The sequence below is a fragment of the Halyomorpha halys genome, unplaced genomic scaffold (genome assembly GCF_000696795.3).
Source record: "Halyomorpha halys isolate HHAL.00 unplaced genomic scaffold, Hhal_1.1 Scaffold1766.1, whole genome shotgun sequence".
NCBI classification, from domain to species: domain Eukaryota; kingdom Metazoa; phylum Arthropoda; class Insecta; order Hemiptera; family Pentatomidae; genus Halyomorpha; species Halyomorpha halys.
In genome coordinates this window covers 55,524-68,372 of record NW_027109623.1, presented here as the reverse complement: position 1 = coordinate 68,372, position 12,849 = coordinate 55,524, and the positions used below count along the sequence as shown (strand labels likewise).

At 27.8% G+C, this 12,849-nt stretch overlaps 1 protein-coding gene across 1 annotated transcript in view; it reads right to left on the bottom strand.

Moving 5' to 3' along the window:
- The window catches only part of LOC106690595 (glutamate receptor ionotropic, delta-1), a 5,467-nt gene extending 3,767 nt beyond the window's left edge, over nucleotides 1–1,700 (bottom strand). The window contains exons 1-3 of the mRNA XM_014436080.3: nucleotides 1,592–1,700; nucleotides 383–496; nucleotides 136–289 (exon numbers count right to left, since the gene is read on the bottom strand). Coding sequence (XP_014291566.3) covers nucleotides 136–289; nucleotides 383–496; nucleotides 1,592–1,660 — 337 coding nt within the window. The 5' untranslated portion in view covers nucleotides 1,661–1,700. The remainder of the gene's footprint in view (nucleotides 1–135; nucleotides 290–382; nucleotides 497–1,591) is intronic.
- Nucleotides 1,701–12,849: the final 11,149 nt, after the last annotated feature.

The window sequence follows — 12,849 nt, the reverse complement described above, 5'->3', positions numbered from 1 at the left end:
AATTAGTTTTATTTCCCTTATTATATTCCATTAAATAATTTTTTAAAGGTATCAATCACATAATCTAAATTAATTCTTGTTGTCAGTGAAAATGTTATGATAAATAAATAGATTAAAATGATACCTTGAATTTACCTTTTCCAATTAATTTTGATAGAACATGCAAAGCAAGAATTGACATGATTACAGTACTTGCAATACAGATCCAAAGTTGATTGCTGAATGGAGTGTAAATACTTGTCCATCTTTTTCCATAAAATCTTCTTGGTAAGACATAAACTATTATCATCTAATGCAGAAAATAAGCAATTTTTAAAAATTAAATTCTAAAAAAAATAATAAAGAATGCACTATAAATTTGGTTAAATTGTTCTTGCAAAACCTGTGAATAATCAAGTGTCGAATCTACAAATTTTATTTGTTTAAGCTTTATCCAAAATCCACAGAGACCAATATCGACTTTTTGCTGCATTATTGAACCTATAATACCACCTTCCTATAAAATGAAAAATGATCATTATAAACAGAAAAATCAAACCACAAATTTTAGTCATAAGATTATAATTATATAATATGAAAACTTAATTATATATGATTTTTTTTTGGAGAGGGGACTGGAAAATAATTCATAACAAAAACAATATTAAAACCTTCATTTATATAAAAGTATGAAATGGAAGAGTACAAAGTACTAAGAAATGTAAAGGAAGGAATGTTATAGTGTAAAATCAGAACATGTAAGGAACATATTCACAAGCAGAGTTTATTGAAAATTATCTGATTGGATATTGAAAACTACATTTTTAGTCACAAAACATTAATTAAGACACAAACAGTTCGGTGTCTATAAAAGCAATTAATAGGAGATACAAATTTTTTTTAGTCACATGAACTAAGGGCTAAAAATTTAGTCGTTATTCATAATTAATATTTTAGATATAGTAATTAAAAAAAAAAACAGAGAAAGAGAATGAAACTAATATTTTGCTGAATTTTAGTGTTTTATTTATTTATCTTTCTTTTTATCTGTGACTTTAAAGTTGCTAATTATTTCAATAGAAAAAATTCTTTACCCAAAAACCATTATATTTTATTCCTAAATCAAAGCAGTTATGAAGAAAAATCTTAATTCGTATTTATTCAGAGGTTTACTTTAATTAAAGAAAAATATGTCTTACTTAAAATAATTTTTTTTTTCAATAAAATATTATTTCAAATAAATTTTTATCCAATTAATTTTTTATCTGATTGAAATTTGAGTTTAAAGTCAATGACCTACAATTTAGTCAGATAAATTTTCATTTTTCTTTCAACTCTTCCTAAAAGTTGGGATAGGAAAGAGGAAAAACTCTAATGGAGATGGAGGTTCTGAAAAGAGTCCAAGTATGGCTGTGACTTCTTCAATGAAAAGGGAACAGAGAAGAAAGAAAAAAAAAAAAGAAGAAAATATATCTAATGAATTTGGCAACAACTATGTTTTTTATTTTGATAACTGTAAGGAATTATAATGCTATGATACAATTGAAGGATGTTTTTTAACATAATTTAAGGAAATAAAATTTTAAAAAAATAATAATAATTAAAGTGTTACCCAGGTATCATTTTTGTATTTCCCCCAAGGGTTTCCTTTAAACTCTGTAAGATTCCATGTAAAGTTCATGGCTTTACCCAGTTCATTGATGAGAAATATTTCAAGACCAACCACTGAAATCGTTGTAATTACTATTAAAAACAATATAATATGTAATTCATAAGAATTACATATAAAATTACTGTTGTAGTTATATATCAAAGATATATTTAACATATTGAATAAAATAAGTGTATAAATAAGTATATGCAATAGATATATGTTGGTTATAATTATTTTCATTCAGTTACTTTGAAATTTGTGTTATACATAACTGTAGTTGGGCAATCTGTAAGATATCAATGACTTTCCTGACTTTGTACTTTCCTTAAAATTACATAAAAAATAAAATTTTAAATTTATAAACTAATTTATTTATTACCTTTATTTTCTTTTATTAGAACAAGTGGTGAGCAATTAACATATGCAGCTTTTAAAGCAACACCTCTAAAGTTTGGCAGCTTGTCTGAAATAATATTTAAATATTTTTTTCACTAATAATGTCATAAATAAAAATGTATTTCTCTTATCAAATATATCTTCCAAAAAAATACAAAAATTCATACTCATGCTAACAATAAAAAATATTTTGTATTATAGTGTCTATTTATTTTCATTGTGAACGTTAGTAAACCAAAACTGTAATTTATATTTTATAAATAGCTTGACCCAACCATAAATAAAATTTTCTTATTTAATTCTCATTTCAACATAATTTCTCAATATAATTGGTCATCTTTTACAATAAAATAAAATTTTTTTTAACTTCACATTAATGTGAGAGACGCAAGACCAACCGAGTTGGTGGAGATTCAAAATGTGTTTCTGAAAAACAAAAAAAGTTTTAAGGACTCTCAGAATCAATTCTAGTTTTATAAGATTTATGGACAGGCACTAACAATAGAGGAAGGAAAATCTTGGCTTTCTTTTTGGTCAAAGTTAAAGTCTAATGATTGTTGGTCATGAAAAGAAAAATCCAGATAGCTGTGTTAGTTTAGATAGTTCTCAAACTTTTTTTCTTATCAAACATATTTTAATATCCTGTGCCTGAGGCAAACATTTCTACTGTCCTGATTTAATTAATTATTTACTATGTGACGGGCCATGTTGTTTGTGGAAGAGATGTCCCAAGGGAATATTTTCTTTTAATGAAAAGAAAGAACTATCCTAACTCAAAGTTAGGGTGGAAAATACAAGAATACTTTGTTTGGGGTTCTAAAAATTAAACTATTGAAGGTAAGTTATGGTATAAGGAAAGCATCCTGAGAAAACTTTTAGATAAAAATTTTAATGTAATAAGTTTAATTAGACCTAAAAATTTTTTTTGTATTATTAAATTACTGAATAATGAACGTATAAAGTTATAAAATTCTTCTTATTTGGTTACAACACCCTTCTGGTACCTTTCAGTTTAGGGAAGCATTTAGCCAGAATTGCAAATATTCCTTGGTGATAGTTCTTAGTAAGTCTGAAATTTTTTTAGAACGTAGACATCTTTTACTGTGGTTAATTCAGAGTAATGCTTTATTTTTTTTCATAAAATCCTTTGGAAAAACTGCAGCCATGCCTCAGCTCTTCTTTCTACACGTTATTATAAAACTTTAAGCACCATATAAGGTACGGTTTTATTTTATTATTATTTTTTTAACTTTCAATCTTAAAAGATCTTAAATATTAATAACTGACAAAGTAAAATGACACATTTTGCAAAACAGAGGTAATTAATTTTTAAATAGTATTCAAGAAAATTTTTATTGGTCTAAATTTATGCAGTTTTTTTTTTTGCAGAAAATGAAGAAACATTAATTTTTGTTTTCCTAATCACAATAATAACAAAAGTATTGTAATCGGGTCAAATTTTCGATGTACAGTGTTCAATGGATCTATCCATTTTAGTACCACCTCACTTTAAACAATACTGCAGGCATTTAAATGGCAATCAAAGTCCATACAAAGGAAAAAGAAGTTATTTAAATTGGACCAGTGTTAGAAAGCATATGGTTTGCTGAATTTTGTACCTCTTTTTTCAAAATATTATATATTCCTCAGTTTTCATGGAAAACCATTCAATTTTGATTTTGATGTTGATTCGAAATCTCCAAGAACATTCAAGATGCTCATAAGAATAATTAAATTGCCAAATAAGAAATAGTAAATAAATAAATGAAAATAAAATCGCTATTGAACCAAAATTAGATAAAGCTAGAAATTTTGTATTAGTTTTAACTGGCAAAATGATAAAGGAAAGCCGTGTGAGTGAGCACTATATTTGTTCAAGTCATGAGATGGTCAATTTCATGACTTGAACAAATAAAATAATCATTCCCTACATACATCTGGATAGTGATGCCTCTCCAAACCCAAATCTATGAAGTCAGACTTAATGCAATCCTCCCACCAATGCTTTAGTCTTCCCTTTGGATGTTTACCCGTCGGTTTAGTGTTTATAAACATTTTAGAGATACACATAACTATATATGAGGGATAACTATGACTATATATTAGGGAATAACTATATATTTAACATAACTATATATATCAGAGATATACATAAATATATGAAACAAAATATATAATTATAAATGATGATACCATATTTAAAAAACTTTGAAGCATCTTGAAAAGAAAGAAACTTCCTTCCAGAGGAAATTTGAGGACCCATTCTCATCAGAACTGTTTGATTCAAGAAAATTATGTCACTGTATCTGTTGAAGAAAGGATTGAAGTCATTGTAAAGAATGTCAGATGAAGTAGCATTTGACAACAGAAGTAGTCTTCTCCCTAACACTCCAAGCCTTGGTTGAAAGCCAACTTCTTCTAGGCAATCTCCACAAAAACCTATATATTGATCAAAATAAAAATTATTTACACAATAATTAATTAAGGTAGTATATTTTTTAAGGATTTTGTTGAGTTAGTAATGAAGACTGCACAAAGGGATATGCTAGATTCTCATTATATTAAAGTCTATAAGGCTCATACTCTATATATTTTTTCTTATTAAATCAAATGGTGAAGCAATCATAAGAGTAATACAACAGTACCAATTGTTTTATAAAGTGGTTAGGATAAAAAATGATATATGCTTACATATTTTTAATTTTAAACCTTTTAAATATTGTTTTAAAAACCTAATTGTTTACTAATTCGGAAGAAGTGGGAAAATAGTTGAATAATGAAAAACACAATAATGAACACAAATATCCACGTGTTTTTTTTTAACAAAATCAACCAATACTAAGTTAAGGGAGAGTGAATTCTTTACGTTTTTACAGTATTATTTAGGATCTCAGGAAGTTTTGGAATTACTATTTACTTTTTGACCTCAAATATTTCCAGAAGTATATAAAAAAAAAAAATTAATATATATGTATTTAATGTTTAGCTTACAGCTTGAAAAACATGAAGTGTTGACATGTATTTTTTTATATTGAAAAAGAAGACAAAATTATCTATAATTTTAATTTTTTTGTTACTTTTTTTTTTAAATGAGCATGGATTGAAACTAAGAAATGGAATGTATTTTAGTAAAATAAGGTCCAGAAAGAGCTCCTGGTCAAAAAATGTGAAGTAAAATATTTGAAATTTGTAATATATATCCCAAAAAACATAATTGAACAATTTTTAGAACTATTCCAAAAATATTTTAGAGAACCCTTTCTGGTTCCCATTTGACTGGAATGCATTCCACCTCGTAACTTCTTCTTATATTTTTGTTTGCTTATAATTTGAAAACCCTGTATTGTATACTATACTGAAATTAAGGAAGAAAAAATTAACTAGGATTTGGATTCTTATTTTTCAGTTGTTTCGTTTCGAAATAAATGCAAGTCCAAATCAGAGTAGGGCAAAAAAGTTGTGATAAAACTATAAGCTGAAATTCATTCCCATTAAGAAATATAAATTTTTTATTTTAGCTTGTAGTTTTATCACTACTTTTTTGTCCTACTCTGATTTGGACTTGCATTCATTTCGAAACGAAACAACTGAAAAATAAGATTCCAAATCCTAGTTCATTTTTTCTTCCTTAATTTCAGTATAGTATACAATACAAGGTTTTCAAATTATAAGCAAACAAAAATATATTAATTGTTTATTGTTTTTTAAATGTATTACTAGGAAAAATTTGAGACTGCATAGATGAAATTTGTAATAACTACCCTAAAAAGCATAAATGAGCAAAATTTCAAGATTTCTGCAAAACGTTCCACCGGAATCCCTTTTTGATCTTCATTAGAATGAATCCCATTAGACTAAATGTAGTTGCTTCTAAACGATACACTAAAGAAAAAACTACAAAGTTCAAATTTATAATATAGAATTAACTATATATATTTAAAATTATATGGTTTTATACAAAAAAGTTATACTATTTTTGAAACTTTACCTATAATTACCAATAAATTCATAGACATAGCTAATTTCATTATATTAATATTGCTCGCTATATCTTGTGGAAAATATATACAATAATGGAATGTACTCAATGCTTCTCTGAACAAAGTAATAATATCATTAGTGAATAGCATAAAGTTGGGAGATGACACTTGACTGGCTATAATTTCCTCCATAGCAGTTAAAAAATTAATCAATTTTAAGAATTAATATGAAACCTGCAAAAATAAATTAAAATGGATAATAAAGAATTGGAATGTTATTACAAAAAGCACAATCCTAGCTATTTAAAATATTTGCACATGCTTTCAGTTCTCAACTGCAGAAAACGACAAAGCATCTAATGTGAGGGTCAGTATTTATCTAAAATCTGCTATTTTGTTTTTGCACAACTTGAAGGTATTTCTTTTGGTAGAATCAAGGAAATCAATCACATCAAATAATTGATAAAATCTGTGAAAAACTGATTTGGATGACTAATAATGTGATAGCATGACATTGTACTCTTCAGATAAATGATTTTCAGTCAGGTTTTCTAAACCAGTTTGTAGATTTAGAGATGATGAAGATATAAGCCATCATCTATATTAATTGTTAAAAAAAAATCAGCATGTTAATGATATATATGCACATTAATATGTTGACAGGAATTAAATCTGTAAAGTAATTACTTTAAATTCATATTGCACCATGAGTTAATCAAATAAAAAGGTTTATATGTGAAAATTGTCTTATAATTGTTATTAAACTTGTAATATATTTCAGGAAAATTTAAATGAAATGTAGTTTTATCAATAGTTGTTATAATTCAGATGAAATTTATTTCCAATACCTTTTTGGGCAATTAAATGTACTGAATACACCAAAAATAAAAAAATGTCGGAAAAATAAATTATTTTCAAAAATAATATGCGATTAAATTAATGTTATCATCAGCAATTAACCTATCCCCCCCCCTATAAAATTTAAATCCAGCCCCGGAGTTATTTTGGATTATATTTCTTGTTTTTGTGATTTTTTAAAGAAAAAAATTGTTCGCAAACTGATCGTGTGACTCCAAATAGTCTTCAAAACTCAAAATTCAGCAAATTTATTAAAATCAACTGTTTTGTTTAAAAATCGCGGCTGATTGGACGTTTTGTTCTTCATTATCTGGGCCATTTGTGAAGATCGAGGAAAAACATAATAAATTAATTTCATCCAATTTTTTTTATTTATTTAATTTTTTACGCTAGATATAATGATTCCAAATAGTTTTTTAAAATAAATAAAAGTACACAGTAAATATTTGTTGTTGTTTTATCAACAATTTATTCCTTAATTTAGGTTCACATAATTCAGAAACGCAGTCAATCGAGACTCCTCTGTATGTTATTACTATCTAAAATACATGTTGTCATTATATAAAATTATACTTGTACAGGTATTGTTTGGTACAATCTGTTTTTGCTGATACAAATAATAATATCTGATTCATTATCAAAGGATTGCTTCTCTTGGAGGAAAATGTCTGTCAACTGTCAGGGTGCCTGTTCTGTAGCATCAACTTCTGCTGGGATCACAGGACAATTTCATTGACTGCCAAACTTTAGTAAAACAACCCGGACTCTCTTTTTGCAACTTATCTTTTATGTCATATAATGTGAATGGTTTAAAACCAAATTGAAGGATAAATTATATATAAGTTTTGTTAAAAGACTTGGTATTCTTACTAGAAACCTTACTTTTTTCCTTGTTGTTGGCACAAAAGAGGAATTGAATTCATTATTGAATAATTGAAGGTAGTCTTTCTTATATTGTTGTATTACTAATTTAATGAATATGAAACTTCTATGACAAAAAAAAAAAGTCTTATCTCGGAGTCCATTCACACAAACTTAACGGAGAATTCTGTCAATCATAAAGTTGATAAAAACTGCATCTCCCTCTCATACTGACACATTTTGAACCTAATAAAGCCCTCATAATGCTTCTTTCCTTTTCGTTTTGCATTTCAGAAGCCCACTTTCCTGCCATATCTTTTATTGTGGTTTTATTTTCTAAATTCTTACCCCATGCTTAATTTAATTATATTTTATATTTACATTTACTATCCTTCCTTTTTCTTTTATATTTCTGTATCTTATGAATATAAATTAAAAAATAAGGTGAGTTACCAGCTAAAGCATACTTATATTAATTAATTTTTCTATTATATAATTTACATACCCATGTATCCCCACTCATTTGGTATATTGTCTTTCTTAATCATTTATATTTATTGTATCCCATTATTTTAACTTTTTTTCTTCTTTGTTTGCTATCTATGTAAATTTTAATATTTTTTTTTTTTTATATTTCTTCTTCCCCTCAATTATGTATGTTTTCATTTTAATTATGTTTACCTAATATTAATATTTTCTACACTGTTTACTTTAAAATTATTTTCAAATGTGACGTACTTAACTGTCATCCCCACTCCTCCCAATACAAACGGTTCACTCTGACTTTGACTTCCGTCAAAACAGGTATGAATTCTGTCTCGTTCATTTTCTTCTTGATTTTATTCTTATCCCTTTTTATCTCTTAATTTGTACTTTCTTTAATATTTCTTCTTTTTATCTGTTACTATTTCCGTTTTCATTTATTGTTTATAACCTTTAATTTTTACGTTTCAATGTATACCCTTGTACTTGTGTGTACCTTTCCATTTACGTTTCAATGTATACCATTGTAATTTTCCATTTACATTTTTACTTATGTTAAGAGTTTGTATCTTTTTTAGCCCTGACGAAGACCTGCAACGTGGAGCGAAACTATTGGGTCAAATAAAAATAGTAAAAAATATTACTATTTGAATTTAATTTGACCGCACCCGGACCATATTCCATTTATTAATACACACGGCCAATCAGCAATCTTCCAGAATATGAAACTTCGATTACGATAGCTTTTATCATCAAATAAAACTTGGTTAATTACATCTACTCAGATTGTACACAATGTACCAACATTGATTCGTAAAGATTTTTGGTCAGTGCTTAAAAAAAGCACCCAAATAAAATATGCAATAGCATAGAAATCCGGGTCTTGGTATTGACATATGCTTGCCCCATAAGGAGTTTCACTAATTTAACCAATAAAGAAAAAAAAACTGTATATATTTCTAAACAAACGTCGCAAAATTGTTAAAAATTAATATAATTACACAAGTATAACTAAGATGCATTCGGACTTAAATATTGACGCCGTTCATGAATACATATACAAATTGACTTATAATTTCTTTCAATCTTTTGTTCTAACTCTTTAAACCCTGAAATAGGATATTATACAAAATAGCAACCTGTAGATACAAAGGTATAAACATAAGTAAACTAAACATATATTCCTATAAAAATAATAAATGACGATCTGTATTATTTTTCCAAACTGTAAAACATAGCTATGTATGTAAGTAGCAAAACAAAAAATAAATAAAATAAAATGAATCAATTGTATAAACACAATTGAATAAATAATATAAATCAATGTAATAACTGTTTTACATCTTAATATTTATGAAATAAAAACTTTTATATACTTAAAAAAAAAATCAAAAATGTAGCATTATTGTATTATTTATCAATATACAGTTTAGTGACGTGTACAAGTTTCTCGCTCTGCCCTGGTTAGAGTGAGTACACGAGGACGTTGCACTGATTCAACAACTACAATTACACGAAATCACAATGTTGACTAAAACGAGATGCCTCCCTTTGTTTTCGATATTACGGAGTTACCTGGTTGAGTGGGCCCTGGATATGGGAGAAACCATTACTACTGAAAATCACAACGAGGATTGAACACTTTTCCATCAAATTACCTCTAGCTGAGAATTTCTGAACCTTTGTAATTGAAATTTCATTTCTTAGATTTTTTCGATGTTTACCTCTTTAATTGGGACTTGGAGGCTCAATGACTACATAAGTAAAACTCAATATGTACATAAGTAAAACAATTTTTCAGGTTTGGATGGATCGTTGCACAAGTATTTACTAACATTCGAATTTCTTCAGCACATGTTTAGTTTTTCATTACTATCACTGACGTTCTATCACACTACTATCAGTATTACTAACATGATAATTATAAGTATTATTACTTATAGTATTACAGATTTTATACGAGCAACAAGTGAATAAAAGTGCACAAAATGTCGAAACAAAAGTGTAATTCACTAACAGCCAACTGATAAATTAAAGCTATTGCTGGATTACATAGTAGTGGAAAGTTTCGCGACGAACTGTGTACGGAGTTTTATGTACCCAACATAACTGATTTTTTAAGCCATAAGTTCTGAACTGTTTAAAAAAAAAAAAAGGAAATTTTATGGAATATGAAGGAGATAGTGTGATTGCGATAAAAAAGAAACAAAAAATAGTAATCAACTATTTATTTGGCGACGTTTCGCTCCACTAGGAGGGCTTCATCTTGGCTAAAAAAGATAAAAGACAGTTAAAAATATGTCGACGTTACAAGATAATAAGATGACAATAAAGTTAACTGAGGTGGGGATAATAAATTATGTTAATAGAAGTGAAGGGAACGCGGTGGCACCGTGGTAAGGCACGATTCTACTAACTCCAAGGACCCGGGTTCGAATCTTGTTGGGCAGAAAATTATTTTCTAGTACACTGTAGCCGTGAGTCAACCCTGTGGACTCTGAAGCCCTCCTGGGGTCCACCCAGCCTCATAAATTGGGTAAAAATCTGGCGGTCGAGACCAAATCACCTTCTTGCACAACCATTGGTCTAGTAACAGTACTTCCTTACAAAGTCCTGAACCCTTGAACCTTCATGGGTTGTAGTGGTATAGATTTTGATTTTTAATAAAAGCGAAAAATTATATAAAAACGAACAAAAATAAGACGTGCAACAATAAGTATTTATAAAAATTAAATTACAAAGTATTACATTTAAAATGAACAGAATAAGTAATAACACGTAAAAATAGAAACGTAGATATAAGAGAAATAAAAACAAAACAAAAATTGTACAAACTAAGTGATGGAAAACTAAGGAAATAAGATGGGACTAAATAAAGTTCAAGAAAGAATGAAGAAATAAAATAATAATAAATAAGTAAAGAACAAATCAGAAACCAATGTATTATTATTTTTATATTTTCTATTTTATTTATTCATTCTTTCTTGAACTTTATTATCATCTTATTTCCTTAGTTTTCCCTGTCTTAGTATGTACATTTTTTCTTTCATTTATCCTGTATTTAATTTTCTATTTTTACGTGTTATTACGACTCCTTTACATTTTAAATATTTTACTTTGTTATTTATTTTTCATATGTACTTATTGTTATAAATATTATTTTTGTTTCTTTTTTTTTAATTTTTCACTTATATTTACATACCTTTCAACTCTACCTTAGTTTACTTTATTCTCATCTAATTATCTTGTAAAATATTCATTTTTTTTTTTAATTTTCAACTCTTCAACTAAAAATGTAACAATGTAAGGCCCACCAGGCCGATCTGGTACTAAATAAAAAAAAAACTCTTTAAATAAAAAACGGTGTTTTTCGTTGGTAAGAATAAATAATTAAAATAATAATAAAAGCAAGTTTCTCCATTGACTTTCCATGGCCCGGATGTTGGATGCCGGTTAAAATCAGTGATCGCTGCCTACATTTAACCCGGCCATAAACCAGAGTTGGTCAAAAGTTAGCTGTAACTAACAACAAAGAACTAAAGCTAAACTAGCTGTAGTTGCATTGGAAACAAAAAACGAACCGTTTAGTTGTTAGCTGTTTGCTCATAGCTAACTCTTGGAACTAAATTAGCTATGATCTGACATTTAATAATGAAGCGCCAGACTATAGCTAAACCCGATATTTAGCTAGTTCTATCTTTAGTTTCAACTACGAAAATAAAAAATAATATTATGATAAAAAAATCCAAGTATAGGCTTCATTTTAACTTTTCCTATTTCTGACATGTGCCTATATTTATGTTTTCTCAGGTCAATCGATTAATTTCATAGGTGCTGAGAATGAATAGATAATACGATAAAGGTTTTCTGTATCGATGTGTTTTAAATTTTCGAATTTCTAACATATAGGGGGTCTCTTAATATATTTATAGAGTTGCTGAAAATGAAAATAAAATAGATTTTATGATTCCGCGCTTGCGGATCGATTTATATCACCGTTTCGGATTACTAGCATATTGGAGTCCGTTTTTATGTTTTCGGAGGTGCTGAAGATGAAAATAAAATCGATTTCATGATCACGCGCTTGCGTACCGATTTATCTTAACATTTCGGATTTCAAGCAACTGCTTGGACTGTAGTCGGTATGTGGAATATGAGGACGGTACAAGTATAGGCGTTTCTATATGCAGGCGATATCGTGCTGGTGACAGAATCTGAGGAAAAATTGCAACAGGCCATTATACAATGGCAAGAAGACTTTTGCGATTGTTTCAAGGGTTATCCTTCTTTGCAACAAAAGGAAGGGTCATCTTTCTAGGAAAATTCATTATATTGTACTGCTTCTGAAAAATTTAGGTTTATATTCTTATACTTTTATTTATTTCATTTTATCTATAATTAGCTATGTTACCCGACTATTTTTATAATAAATTTTGTTCAATTTAAAATGTGTTTTTATTTTATATTACACTCCTGATGTGCAATCCCTCCCTCGTAATAAAAATATTCAGAGGAGCTATCTTCACATACGGCGTGCAATAATCTTATTCGTACAAAGCGACTGATTTCTACTTCTGTATTTTTTTTAATCAAAAATGGCCAATATACCAAAACAAAGTTTTGGAATCTGGGGATTCT